This window comes from Limulus polyphemus, unplaced genomic scaffold, assembly GCF_000517525.1.
Source record: "Limulus polyphemus unplaced genomic scaffold, Limulus_polyphemus-2.1.2 Scaffold3808, whole genome shotgun sequence".
Classification (NCBI taxonomy): domain Eukaryota; kingdom Metazoa; phylum Arthropoda; class Merostomata; order Xiphosura; family Limulidae; genus Limulus; species Limulus polyphemus.
Genome location: NW_013669418.1, coordinates 38,671 through 51,771, shown reverse-complemented (window position 1 = coordinate 51,771; position 13,101 = coordinate 38,671). Strand labels below are relative to the sequence as shown.

General features: G+C 30.9%; 1 protein-coding gene across 2 annotated transcripts in view; it reads left to right on the top strand.

The window, feature by feature from the left end:
* The window catches only part of LOC106470077 (serine/arginine-rich splicing factor 4-like), a 43,310-nt gene that overhangs the window by 28,266 nt on the left and 1,943 nt on the right, over window positions 1-13,101 (top strand). For both annotated transcript variants that reach the window (XM_013930602.2, XM_022398618.1), the window contains exons 4-7: window positions 2,642-2,746; window positions 4,330-4,399; window positions 10,325-10,398; window positions 11,379-11,492. In XM_013930602.2, coding sequence (XP_013786056.1) covers window positions 2,642-2,746; window positions 4,330-4,399; window positions 10,325-10,398; window positions 11,379-11,492 — 363 coding nt within the window. The remainder of the gene's footprint in view (window positions 1-2,641; window positions 2,747-4,329; window positions 4,400-10,324; window positions 10,399-11,378; window positions 11,493-13,101) is intronic.

Genomic DNA, 13,101 nt, shown 5'->3' with positions numbered 1-13,101 from the left:
GTGCTGCATTCAACATACCACGTGACACAAAAAAATTAATGTTTATCTGTGTTTTTTTACTATTTGCTTTTAAAGTTAAGAAATTAAGTAACATAAGTACTGAAATTTGAATTATAATCAACAGTTTGATACCAAATTCATGAAATAGTAGTTAAATAAAGTTTTGAATGCAATTCAAGAAAGAAGATGACATGGCCTTTCACCTGTGACCCCTCTCCAAAGGGTTAATTATGGTCATGTGAAAGTTTGACCCAAAAGACCATTACAATTTCTCCAAATTAGCTTGCCTCTTGGCTTTATCTTTTTTTCTATCATATCAGGTTTTATCTTTATCCTCTTGGCTTGGGAAAGTGCAACAGGTTTTTCTTCTAGCCCATTGGGTGAAATATGTTGACATATGTAGAGATAGAATGGGTAGTCATATAGTGATGCTTCTAGGAAAAATGGAAACCATTTTTCTTTTTGGATAAAAAATATTCTCAAGATAGTTCTGATTTTGAAATTCATGTTGTGCTCTTCTTTTGAGCTTGTGATCCTGAAAGAAAGATTGGACTTGGGCAAGTAAACACTGTTGCTTTTGTCTGTGGTATTCCTAGACTTTAAGCTTTGATGGTAGTACTTCAGCACTGTTCTGCAATGACCATAAACTCTCAAACCTACTGATATTAGCAGAGTGGACTTACCCAGCAAAGCTCTATAGTACAATCAGTCTCACTTGAGAATACCAAAATAGAATGAATTCAGTGAAATAAAAATATAGAGGAAGCTTCAGTGTAGGCACATTCAATAATCAATTATACAGGAAGGTCCAACTTTGTTTATGGTCTTTGCAACTTCATTTTTGTATGTATTAACTCATGCTTATTGCCCAAGGGAGTGGAACTAAGGTTTCATTTTGGATGTAGCAATAAGATTATTAATAACTTAAATCTAAAATATCGAAAGTGTAACTTGAAACAGTATATTTAAGGCTTTTGAATCTTGGCTTGATAACCAATCAGATATATAGGTATATCTGCACAATTTTTGTATATATGTATAGTTCAAGTTTTATAATCACTGAAACTTCACTGGACAATTTGGATTGTTCTTTATTATGCTAAAGCAAGCAATTTGTAAACCATGTGTGTATTAGCTTTGTACATCTTATAAACTTATAGTACCTTTAGGACTTGATTTTATTAACAAACCAACAATTCATGAGGTGCTTCTGTGGCAGGTACAACTTAATAGTGAACACACAACTTCACAAATAAATTAATTGAAACTTGGATAGTCACATAAATGGGTGAATTGTTAAACAGTATTCATAGTTCTAGAACTGTCACACTTGGCATGCTCAACAAATTAACATGATTTAGACTTCTTGCAGCCATTGTTTTAGGAATAAAAGCATAGTTTACACTTCTTCTTTAATTCAGTGAAGAAAGAAAGAAAACTTGAGAGATTAAGATCTGAAGATATAATGTAAATGTTTTCCTTATATATGAATATAGTTGAGAGTATTGTGTTATTTGTTTTCTGTGTATGTGTGCCACAACTAGTTGTATTTTAGATTTTACCATAATTATTTAAGACTTACATATATTTCATTCCTATACACTGTTTGTTCAGTGGCACCATGTAATTGAATATTTCATTCATCTCTTATTCTGAAGCTATGAGAGATACAATACTAACTTTAGGGTTACATAACTTAAAGTAACATATACCCTTTACATAGTGTTTTCTAAGTTTTGGCCTTTTTTACAGAAAAAACATCTTCATACTATGCTTTTCATATGAAAATATATTGAAATAGGTACGAAGACATATTCTGACACATGTTGTGTAACATTACCACTGTGTCTAATTTACATATTATAAAAATAAAGAAATACAAAAGAAATGTTTTATGTTTCTTATAACTTCTACAAACATGACTGAATGCTTCTGAAAATGGGTCTAGACTGTGGTGGGATGTGAAGAATTAGTCAGAACTAAGGAAAACTCCAAAAATTAATTTAAGGTCAAATTATGGCACTAATAAGTATGCCTTAAGTAGGATGTATAGTTGAAACTATGACTTTATGGTCATTTAATAAAAAGCAAACCTCTTATCAACTTTACCTTAATACATGCTATAGATAGCTAATTATGCAAATTTATGTCAATTTGGAAGTCTATAGCATCAACAGATCTGAAGTTATGAGTTAAAAACCACTATGAGAATGTCAGTTAGCCACAGTGGTAATGTTACACAACAATGTGCTAGAATATGTCTCTTGTACCTATTTCAATATATTTCCATAGTATAAAGATGATTTTTCTCATAAAAAGGCCAAAACATAGATAACACTATGTAATGGATATATGCTACCTTCATTGTATGTTGGTTTTGCATTTCCTATATTTTATTTTTCATGAGATGATCTCACTAGAGGCACATGGGAATGTGCCAAAATTAGTGAGAAAACTTTCTCTAAATGGTTTTTAAATATTTCGATTTAAGTAACTTTTGTTACCAAATTAATCTTATGGTATCTTATTCTTTGTGGGATTTTTATAGGACAGTTTGTATGGAAAAATTGTCTAACTATTCAGTAGTTTTGGCAAGAACAAAAATGGTTATTTTAGAAGTGTCTTGTTAAAAACTTTTCAGAGTATCGGTAGAACATGCTCGTGGCCAACCACGAGGAAGTGATGTATATGGACAAAGAAGTCGAAACTACAGACCAGCCCCTCGTTGGAGACCAGGAAGAGACAAGTAATCAGTTTAAATAAATAACGTTCTTGACAGTTTTATCTAATTTTGTGATTATTAACTTAATTACAGCCAAAGAAAAGTTTTGAAAAAAATATATTGGCATTGCTCATTATTAACTACACTGCAGCATCACTTTTTCTCTTCCAGTACCTTACATGTGTCAAACTACCATGACAGACTTTCTTGCACAAAAGCCCCACCATAGTTCTAATTATGTCACTAAAAAATTAAAGTAGCAGGGCCAATAAAAATTAATTATAATCTCTGAGTAAGGTAAGTGCTGAGTGCAATCCAGCTACAGTTGGATGTTTTTATGTGTAAATAGAGATAGTATGATATACTAATTAAAGTTTAAAACTTACAATCCATATAAGGAAAAGGAAAAAATCTGAGATAGACAGGTTGTAAAAAAAAGAAAATAACCCTTATATGTTGTTGTTGTTGTTTTTTGAAACATCAACAGCCTTGAAATCAAAAGTAATTTATAGTGAAGTTCATATTAAACTAAACTTTAAAATCTCTCCAGTTTAGTAAGAAATTTTATTTTGATAATGATTTCAGAGGGAAATTTAGATGGGGCACATGAAAATTGTTATTCCCATATGTACTTGGGTGCTAAATGGAGACAAGGGCATGATAAGGATAGAAGGAGAATATTAAAATCATTTTGTATATTCTAAATGTACATCAAATATTTGTTTATGAGAAGCAAGCCTGTAACTGTATCATATTTGTTCTTCCTCTTTATTAAATAAACAATTTTGTGTTATTTTTAGAATGAATCGTATAAAGTTATGAAAGCTTAGATAAGTACCCTGAATAACAGTGTATTTAGAGTGATCTTTGCTAAAAAACATTTTATTCTTAAAGGTCTTTCTAAGTATTCCAAATTAATATTTTGATTTTTCTACAGTAAATTTTAACTTTCACAGCTGAAAGATGTAAATGTTGCCTCAGCCACTTTGCTTGTATGCAACATGGCTCTCATTTCAAATGTTCATGTTAAGTAGAAGCACTGAAGTGACAGTGTTGTAACGTCAAATTTCCTTGGTTCAGTTCTGACCTTTAATTGCAATTTTTAGAGACTATTATTAGTTTTTTAATTTAACCCATGAAACACGAATGAAAACCCAAATCAACTTCAATATTTTCAAAGTTAAGGAAAAATGCTAATAACTCATTAAGTATCATGTGAAGTTTTTTTTAATAGTGAGAGTGGCTATTTCTTTAGTGAGACTAAAGCAGCTGAATATTTGAATGTTGAGGATGTTTCAAGTTGTAACATATTACTAAAACACAATTTGAAAGTGATACAAATGTTGTGTCTTGGAGCTAGTTTTAAAAGGTTTGAACAACAGTGTCACTATTCACATAAACCAAAAGGAAATTGTTTATTTCTGTTTGGAGTCCTGTTAGATTTAAATTCAAAACTAAGATCGGTTTTTAGGTATAGTTTTGTTTCACCCATGGTAGCAGTGAACACGTCATCATATAGGTGGGTGTATTTTAGTTTTCACTTTTGCAGAGTCTGTTGTAACATAAATTTTGATATTTTCATTAATTGTATGCAATGACACTTTCAGGTATGGGCCTCCTACACGAACTGAATACAGACTTATTGTTGAAAATTTGAGTAGTCGTGTCAGCTGGCAGGTAGGATTGAATTTAAACATTATACTTTTATTTTTGTAATAATGTCATAAAACTTTAAAAAACAATAATTAAATTCACCTTTGAAGACATACCTTTATTCACAATTTGAAGTACATAAGTAATATAAAATTTTTATGCATGTATAATTGAGTTTGTATTGTCAAATATTGCTTATGATTAATTGCCAAAGTTACTGATGCAACAAAAATTTTTAGCAGGTGGGCCATGAGGATGAAGGTGTTAATAAATTCAGCATAAAGTGAAAAGGTTGTGATGGTCTTACTGTTAAACCCTTTTAAGACACACATATTTTAAAATTTACGTACTTAAAGGTTACTTTTGGGAAGATCATATTTTATGGGTTAAATAATCAAAATTTAAGGTGATTCGAAATTGCTTCAACTGAATATTTTGAGAAATTGTAAATGTTTGCCCAGTTCAGGAAGCTTTTTAATACTGCTGCTATTTGGCTAGAAACTACTAAACTTTTCCCAAGTTTTAATGCATACCAAAAATAAATAATGTATTTTATGTTTTGTAAGAAAATATGTTGAATAAATATGCAGCTGTTATATTCAAAATGTAACAGTTAAAACTAGTAAGTTACTCTTAGGTCTTCCAGAGGTATCTTTTATACAACATCTAAGCTTTTGGCATGGTGTAATTAAGTTTCTTTTGTATGGGTTACATATTTCAACTTGTATTGCTCTTTCTAAGTTTTACTTTCATAACCGCATTTTGGTTTAACCATCTTGCTACAAGTTTCATTCAAAATTTAATGAAACTACTTTGTTATCAGTGTATACAAATAAACTTGGCATAAAAATGTAGTTAATAAACCAAATTTTAATACTCTATAACTTTTAAGTACTTAATTATATAAGCAAGTTTGTAAATATATCCTCAATCTCACCCCTACCATGATAATCATGACATTTGTTCTGTAGGTCTTCTCCATTCTCTAATTAATTGCCACTCTTCTCTGAATTACAGATTTAATGTGAGTTATTCATCACAATATAGATACTACTCAAGCAAAGTCCACTTTTTATAGTCTTCAATCTTTGTTTATATAGTTATAAACTAGAAAATTAGACCCACTTGCCATGCCCATCTGTTACATCCTTTTCCACAAATAGTCAGTAATTTTCTCAGAAGCTTTTTATCATTCATAAGCAGTAGAAAGGCCAAGTTGTAAAGTGACTTATAATGCTATATTGTTTTCAGATCAAGGAGATTATATTAGCCCCTCGTGTCCGAGTTAGAAAGCCAGTTATATTCTAAAAGTTATAGGACATCATTTGCGTTGTGCGTGTTGTTATTCTGTGTTCTTTGGTGCATTGTTTGAGTAAATAAATTTGGTATAATATTGCCATAATTATATATAAAAGTAGGCTTAAATTTCATTGGCAACTGATGACAAAACAAATATGATAAAAGGTGCTATATTTTTTGTTTTTCATCTATATTTCTTCATTTATTGTTTTAACTGTAACTAAAATGTAAAAATTAGAAACTTTAGGTTAGATTTGGTAAGATAATGAAAAAATGATAATAAAAATTCTTCTACAAGGTATGCTTGCTTGCAGCTTGTGCATTATGTCATTTAAAATGTTAATGAAAGTTACACATTCACCATGTGATTTACATCTTACATGGCAGGATTATTAGTTAGACAGGTTTCAAAGGGCAATGAAATTAAGTAGAAACAGATGTTCACTGTTACAGCCTTAAGCTATTTAGGATTAATAATTGTAGTGTTCGGTTACAACCTGCAGTCTTTCTGCAGAAAAAAAAGTGACTTAGATTTATTTTGATTTTTTTTTATGGTGGTTACTAGGTGAATCAAATTGACCGAGTCTATATAGAGTTAGGGTAAAGAAAATAACAGATAAAATTCTTACCAACAAAACTTTTGGTATTTCTTTTGGGGGTTTTAGAGATTACTCAAGCAAAATTTCACAATTTTCAGATAAAGTATTTTTAATCTTAACATGAACATCACTATGTTCGGAGCAGTTAACACTAACTCCAAATACTCATGGACAAATCTTGGTAAAATGCTTAACTAAAAAACCTTATTTTTGTGTACAAAAGGCTTTTGATGTTTAGAGAATGTATACTAAATTTTCTGAATATATGCTTACTATGATAAAAGTTAATCTATCTAAATGCAAAGTACACACTCTTCATGCCCTCTTCAAAAAGATGTAATTGTTCATTTGATGTTTCTCTAAGTTCGGTTTGTGAAAAATTTAAACTAAAATGTTTGACACAAGAAATAAGAGAGGTAAAAATTAATAAAAAAGAAAGTATGGGGGAAGAATGTAACATAGGTGAATTTTGGCATGACCATTAGCAGTAGTGTTGATTAAGAAGTAACTTTTAGTGATACATAGAATGTGAGCTTCAGTTGCTTGACTTTTCTTTTAGAAGAGTAATCAAGGAAAAAGTTTGAAAAGGAAAAGATGGATAGGCAGGAATAATAAAAAAAAATCATTATATGTGACTTCAAACAGTGAATAAAGGTACATGTGTTATTGAAGGTAATGTTCTTATTGAACTTCAATTAACTATTAAAATATTCACAGTAAAATAAGGATGGGTTTGAAGTTTTATTGTAAAGTAAGTGAAACAATGTACACTTGTATCAAAGTAAATGCAAAACAGTATAAATTTTATGAATATGTGTTGATATGATGATGTTCGCTAATTGAATCAGTCACAAGACATTTTCATCATCATTTGGGATTGTTGTACTTCTCAAAGTTCATATGAAAGATGCCATGATGCTCCTTCAGTTCTTCATATTTTCATGACTGGAAAGAAAAATACCACTAGATGTTGAAGTTTGTTAGAGAATATAAAAGGATGCCTGATCAGGAAGACCTCTTTTAGCCATGGGCAGTCCAGTTGAAGCATCACCATGCATTATGTCATTGCTTTCTGAAAGAACGTTTTGAAAACATCTTTTATCTGATGAACCATAGAAGATAAGCCAGTCTTGTTTCGTTCACATTCAAGGAGTTGAAGGTTTTTACAGATCTAACTTTGTTTGTGAAGCATACATCAAGAACTAAGAATTGTTAGCAAGTACCTAGAAGGAAGATTTGTTTCATATGAACTTTTCACTGATTTGTGGGATATTTCTGACTGAGTTCATGAATTGCAACATTACCCAACTACAAAATCATACTGGTTCAGAGTTAAGTGTAAGATAGAACACTTACTAAGTTAAAGTACAACAAACATTTTATGAGTATCTTTGTCATTATTTTTTGTTTAATGTTTTACTTTGAAAATTCAGTCATTTAGAAGGTATCAAATAAAGAAAAAGCAATAACTGAAAAAAAAATGAAATGGCAAAGAGTAATGTTTGTAAAGAAGGGCTTAGGTTTGCTGTTGTGATGTTTTTATTGTACACATAATGATTCATGCTATGGCTTGCAGCTTCAATCTTCTTAGAAGTGTTGTACAGGTCAAAGAGCATAAGAGGGCATTTTGGTTAGGCCACTGTTGGTGCCTTTCCATTTGCTAGGCAAGACCCCTACCTAGTGGTTGAGGGCAGGTTCTCGTAAAATGTGATGTCAGCCGGGTGAAGGCCTTCGGATGGTGTCTTAGCTACCTTCCCTGGGTTCTGACTGTTAAATGAAAGTATCACGAACTACCGATGCCACAACAATCCATGGCACGATTCACCCCTGCCATGCCACAGTGTGGGGGCTGAGCCAGTCTGCGTGGCATGAAGTCCAGTACGTGGGTTGCCTTTGAGTCCCTCTTTTTCCTGAGGGAAGTACTATGGCTCTGTCAAGGTAACGTTCTGACCTATCGTTAATATTAGCTCTACAGACTATCATTATCTGAACATTATAAGGTAATAAAGAATTAGATATACCATTACTGAATGCATTGGATAGCTGTTTGTTTATAAAATAAAATTTTGTGCTAACCTGTATGAAAGATATACAGGGCAAGAAAAGAACAAACAGCTTTCTTTGTTATTCAAATATTGTCAGTGTAGAGTTTTTTCCAAAGGTAATGAAATGTTTTCTTCAAGCATTGTTTTACTAGTATCTATGAGTGATGGCTTACCAAGTTGTTCTACTAGGAATTCAACAAGGAATATGTCTTTTTCACCAAGATGTCAAACAATTCTCAAGAGAAATGTAGACTGAATACCAGTATGGGGCAATTATTTAAGTGCTGTAATTTGAGCCCAAACTGAAAAGATTTACTGCTGCTCTGTGGATCCCAGCTTGACACCAGTTGGCACTGAAAACGCCTTAACATTCAACTTAAATTTGATGATGTGAGAAGGGGAAAATATAGTCATCAAAGCAGTTTCTTAATTCAAATTTTGTTACCCAAGAATTGGTGAAAAGATTATAATAATCTCAGTTTCTATATAAACCCAATTTTTAGAAGCTTGCCATTTCAAAACCTTCAAGTAAACACAACACCAAGAGTATGAATACCAGTCAGCTTGAAATCATTGAAAACAGTATTGAGAGAATTTATGAAGATATGCTATTAAACATCTATTTCAGTAACTCAAGCATTTCCATTTCACTTTGGTTAAGTGACCATTTGACAGATAGTTAGCAGGAAAAATTTTATATTCTGTGTTGTGTAAAAAGAAAATGTATACCAACTTATAATTTTTGTTCTCATAAGTGGTAGATAAGTAGATTTTGTCAAGTATGATTTGCATAGTACAGTATAGATAACAGAGCACAGGTGAAGACTCTTGTTACATGAATGAGTTGATTTTAATTTTTTTTTACATTGAATGTAAGAAGACTATTGGAGAATCATATTCAAAAATTTCCAATATGGAATTTTAAATTTTAAATGTGCTTAGTTTTTATAGAATGAACAGAACATCAGAAACAGCATTAGAAACCTAATTTTTTCTAGGTTGTATTCTGTGTTTCAGTTTCTTCACGTCTCTGATTTCATAATCTGTGAATTGAACTACTGTTTATGTTTGAGCAGGAAATAAAAATTGCTTGCATTATATTTGTGAAGTTTGTGGTAACATATTAGTGGAGAACAGAATCAAATTGGGCTGTGCACACTGAATAACAAACTGCAGATAGAGAAGAAATTGGTTTTTTTTAACCTTAGTGAAAAAATTATGTCTTTCCAATGGTCAACTAGAGAAACTACCTTGATTTTATTCACTTCTTAAAAACAAAAAAATCCATGTGTCAGATCCAAGTCATGGAACTAAAAGCTTTCATCATCTGTATCTCAATTAAAAGCTTCATTACCTTTGGAAAACCTTTTAGCTGACAGGTCATGGGTACATAAACTGTATATATATATATATATATCTTTTTTTTAATTCTCACAATGTGCACATATTTGTAGGTAAATAATTATTTCACATGATTGTATATAGATAAGGGGTTTATCTGTGTTTAATTTTTTTTTTTTTTTGTATAGAATAATTTTAAGTAATATATATATTGATTATATTCATTTGTTTTGAAAGAAGGTAGGAAACTTAATATTTCCACCACAATTATGTATACATGCAATTTGGGTTTAAGTTTACTTGTAAGCTAATATGTGAAGTATTTATTTCATTTTTTGGTATTTTCTTGATTAATATCTCTCTGAGCTTTAAAGTGATAAGCATAGCAAATATATTTTAATGATGTTATGTTACAGATTTCACATAATTTTAGAGTATTGTTTAAAAGCTATATTTTACATATTTGTGTTACTATTGTATTTACTTTGTTTCAAGATGATACAAGTTTTAACTATTTGTTATTCGTCACCAAGGTATAGAGTACATGTCACCTTGATATTTTGGTATATCAACTTTTTTACTAAAAGATTTAATTGTTTTCTGGCAATCTGTGTTTCAGTTCAAAAAATACTTTGTTGTATGACATAATTTACTTTTCATCAAAGGACCTGAAGGACTATATGAGACAGGCAGGTGAAGTTACTTATGCTGATGCTCACAAACAACGGCAAAATGAAGGGTACGTTTTTCAGATGTTTATATCTCCATTGAAATTGATTCATGATGTTAGGAAAACATGTAGGTTCAAAAATCAATTTAATACAAAACCCTATAACCCAAGCACTTTTGAGAGATGGACCTTTCTTCATCAGAGGCAAACTGGGAATGGCCAGGTAAAGCTAAGTGTAAGAAAAGGTGGAAGTGTTTTGAATTGCTTTCAATTTATTGTTGTGTGTCTCATTTCTGTTGTGCAATACAACAGGAGACTATATTGAGTATTGATAAAATAAAACAAAGATGTGAATTGCAGATAAAACTAAAGAGATTAACTTGGAAAATTGTCATAAAACGTATTGAGAAACATTAGGGGTAACAATTAAGAAATCATAGAACACTGATTATGGGATCTTGCTTTTGTTCCTCTAGGTTGAACAGTATTTTAAAGTGGCAACCCAATAGGCTTCTATTATGCTTCTGTCAGCTTTATTTTTGGAACTAGTTTGAATGTTACTGAGAATCACATCAATAATAGAATGACCAGGTTGGTTGAAGTGTTGGGCAACCAGAAGGCCTTAATAGAAGAAAATTGTTATTGAAACAATCTAAGGTTGTCACTTAGATTTGATAGTAAAAGATTCTGTTCCATGACAAGTTATCAGCATAAGAAAGTTTTGAAATTTAAACAACAAAAATAAGTCACATTTTTGGTGAAATGGCCTTCATATGGCTCCAGTGAACATAGTTAAGCCAAAAAGATTATTATTATTATGGCAGGCTTTCTTCTGTATTGAAAAATAACAGTGAATCAGTTGAAAATTTTGTAAAAACATATATGAAATTTAAGACTTTTGGCATTTACAAAAAAAAAATGGCACCAATAATTATTTAAGATTAAAAAACAAATAAAGAATTAAAAATAACTAAATGAGGAAGGATTTTTTTAGCTTAACAAAAACCAAACATGGTAGTTCTTGTTCTCATGTGTGTTTGTGTTTTTAGAGTTGTGGAATTTGCAAATCTATCAGACATGAAAACTGCTTTGGAAAAATTGGATAACTCTGAACTCAATGGTCGTAAAATCAAGCTGGTGGAGGACAGACCCAAAAGGAGGAGGTAATTTTAATTACACGCCGGCATATTGTGTATCAAGTTTTAGTTAACTGAGTTAATAATGGGTAAGATGTAGTTTTCCACACTGCATTTCATACTCATTTTGTGTATGTGTGCAATGATTAGCAGAAATGTTGTATATCTTTGCTAAGGTTGTGATGTAGTTTTTATGAAATTCTGCTTGAGGTGTTAGGATTTTTCATTCATTATCAGTTAGTTAATAATGAAATTGCTAAACTGCTTTTCTTTACCTGTAGGTCTTTTTAAAAATGACTAATACTCCCTTGCTTGTTACAATAATACTTTAATTCTATCGCCCTGGGTACCCTTTACTGCACATGACACAAGGTTTTAGTGTCTTACATTCAAAATTTTATTAAACAACTTTTTGTTTATGTTATACCAATCATAATAGCATAAAATCTTAGCTAATAATCCATGTTTTAATAGTATATAAGTTTTAAGTTTTTAATTCTACAAAGCAATATTTAAAACAATCCTGAATTTTCACTAGTGTGACCCATTTTCTCTTAGCATGTCACCATCCCTATTTTATCCACCACCCCTCGAAAAAGTACGTAATTAAACGTGAGTTACTCTCTGTAAAGTCGTTATTGCTCAGACAAACCATAATTTTGATAGTCTTCAATTTTGTTTGGTTATAGAGCTATCGAATAGAAAATCAGACCTCTCTAGTCACATACTCTCTTTCACAATTCGTTGATAGTCCTCTCTTACATTTCATTATAAATTACTTATAACCATTAAAAAGTCAAGGTTTTCATCTATCAAATGACGTATTGTATAATGTATTTTAAACAGAATATCATGAATTTCAATCACAGTACAAGATTCGTTCCTGTGGGAAAGTTAAAGACTAACTTGGATGAATTTGTAACTACTCTTGTTGCATAGATAGAAAGCCAGAAAAATCTTGATAGGTAAGGTAATTTGTCTATATTCTTTGGTGCATTATTTAATTAAACAAAAATTATTAAGTGCATTACTATAAAAAATCAGGCTTAACTGTCCTCGACAGTTGAGGGCAAGAAAAAAGAAGTTTGGTAAGTACTTTATTCCTCTTTTTTCATATTTATTCTTTATTCACCATTATAAAAGTAACTAAAATCTAAAAATATGGATCTTTTTTAGGTTGTTTAAGACTAGATTACGTAAAATAATATAATTAAAATGGTTCACGAGGCACCACACGAGCAGCTCCAGCTCATGGGTAATGTAATTTGATAGCGTAACATGAGCTGCATGTTCCCCGAGTGATTTACAACTTATAATGGCGTGGGTTGTGGTTAGACTCGATTCAAAGGGCAATAAAATTATAAATAGATATGCACTGTTACAAAGTTAGAGCTACTTAGGATAAACGAATGTAGTTTCATGTTACAATTTGAAGTCATTCTAGAAAGAAAAAAGGGTAATTTAGGTCTATTTCGATTTTTTTTTTCCCTCTGGTTACAAGGTCAGTCGAATTGACTGATTCCTTTTAGAAAATAACAGATAAACTCTCAAAGTTTTACTGAAAAAAAACAAACATTTGTAATGCATTTAGGTTTCAGGGATTACATAAAGAAAATTTGAGATTTTTTGAGATGAG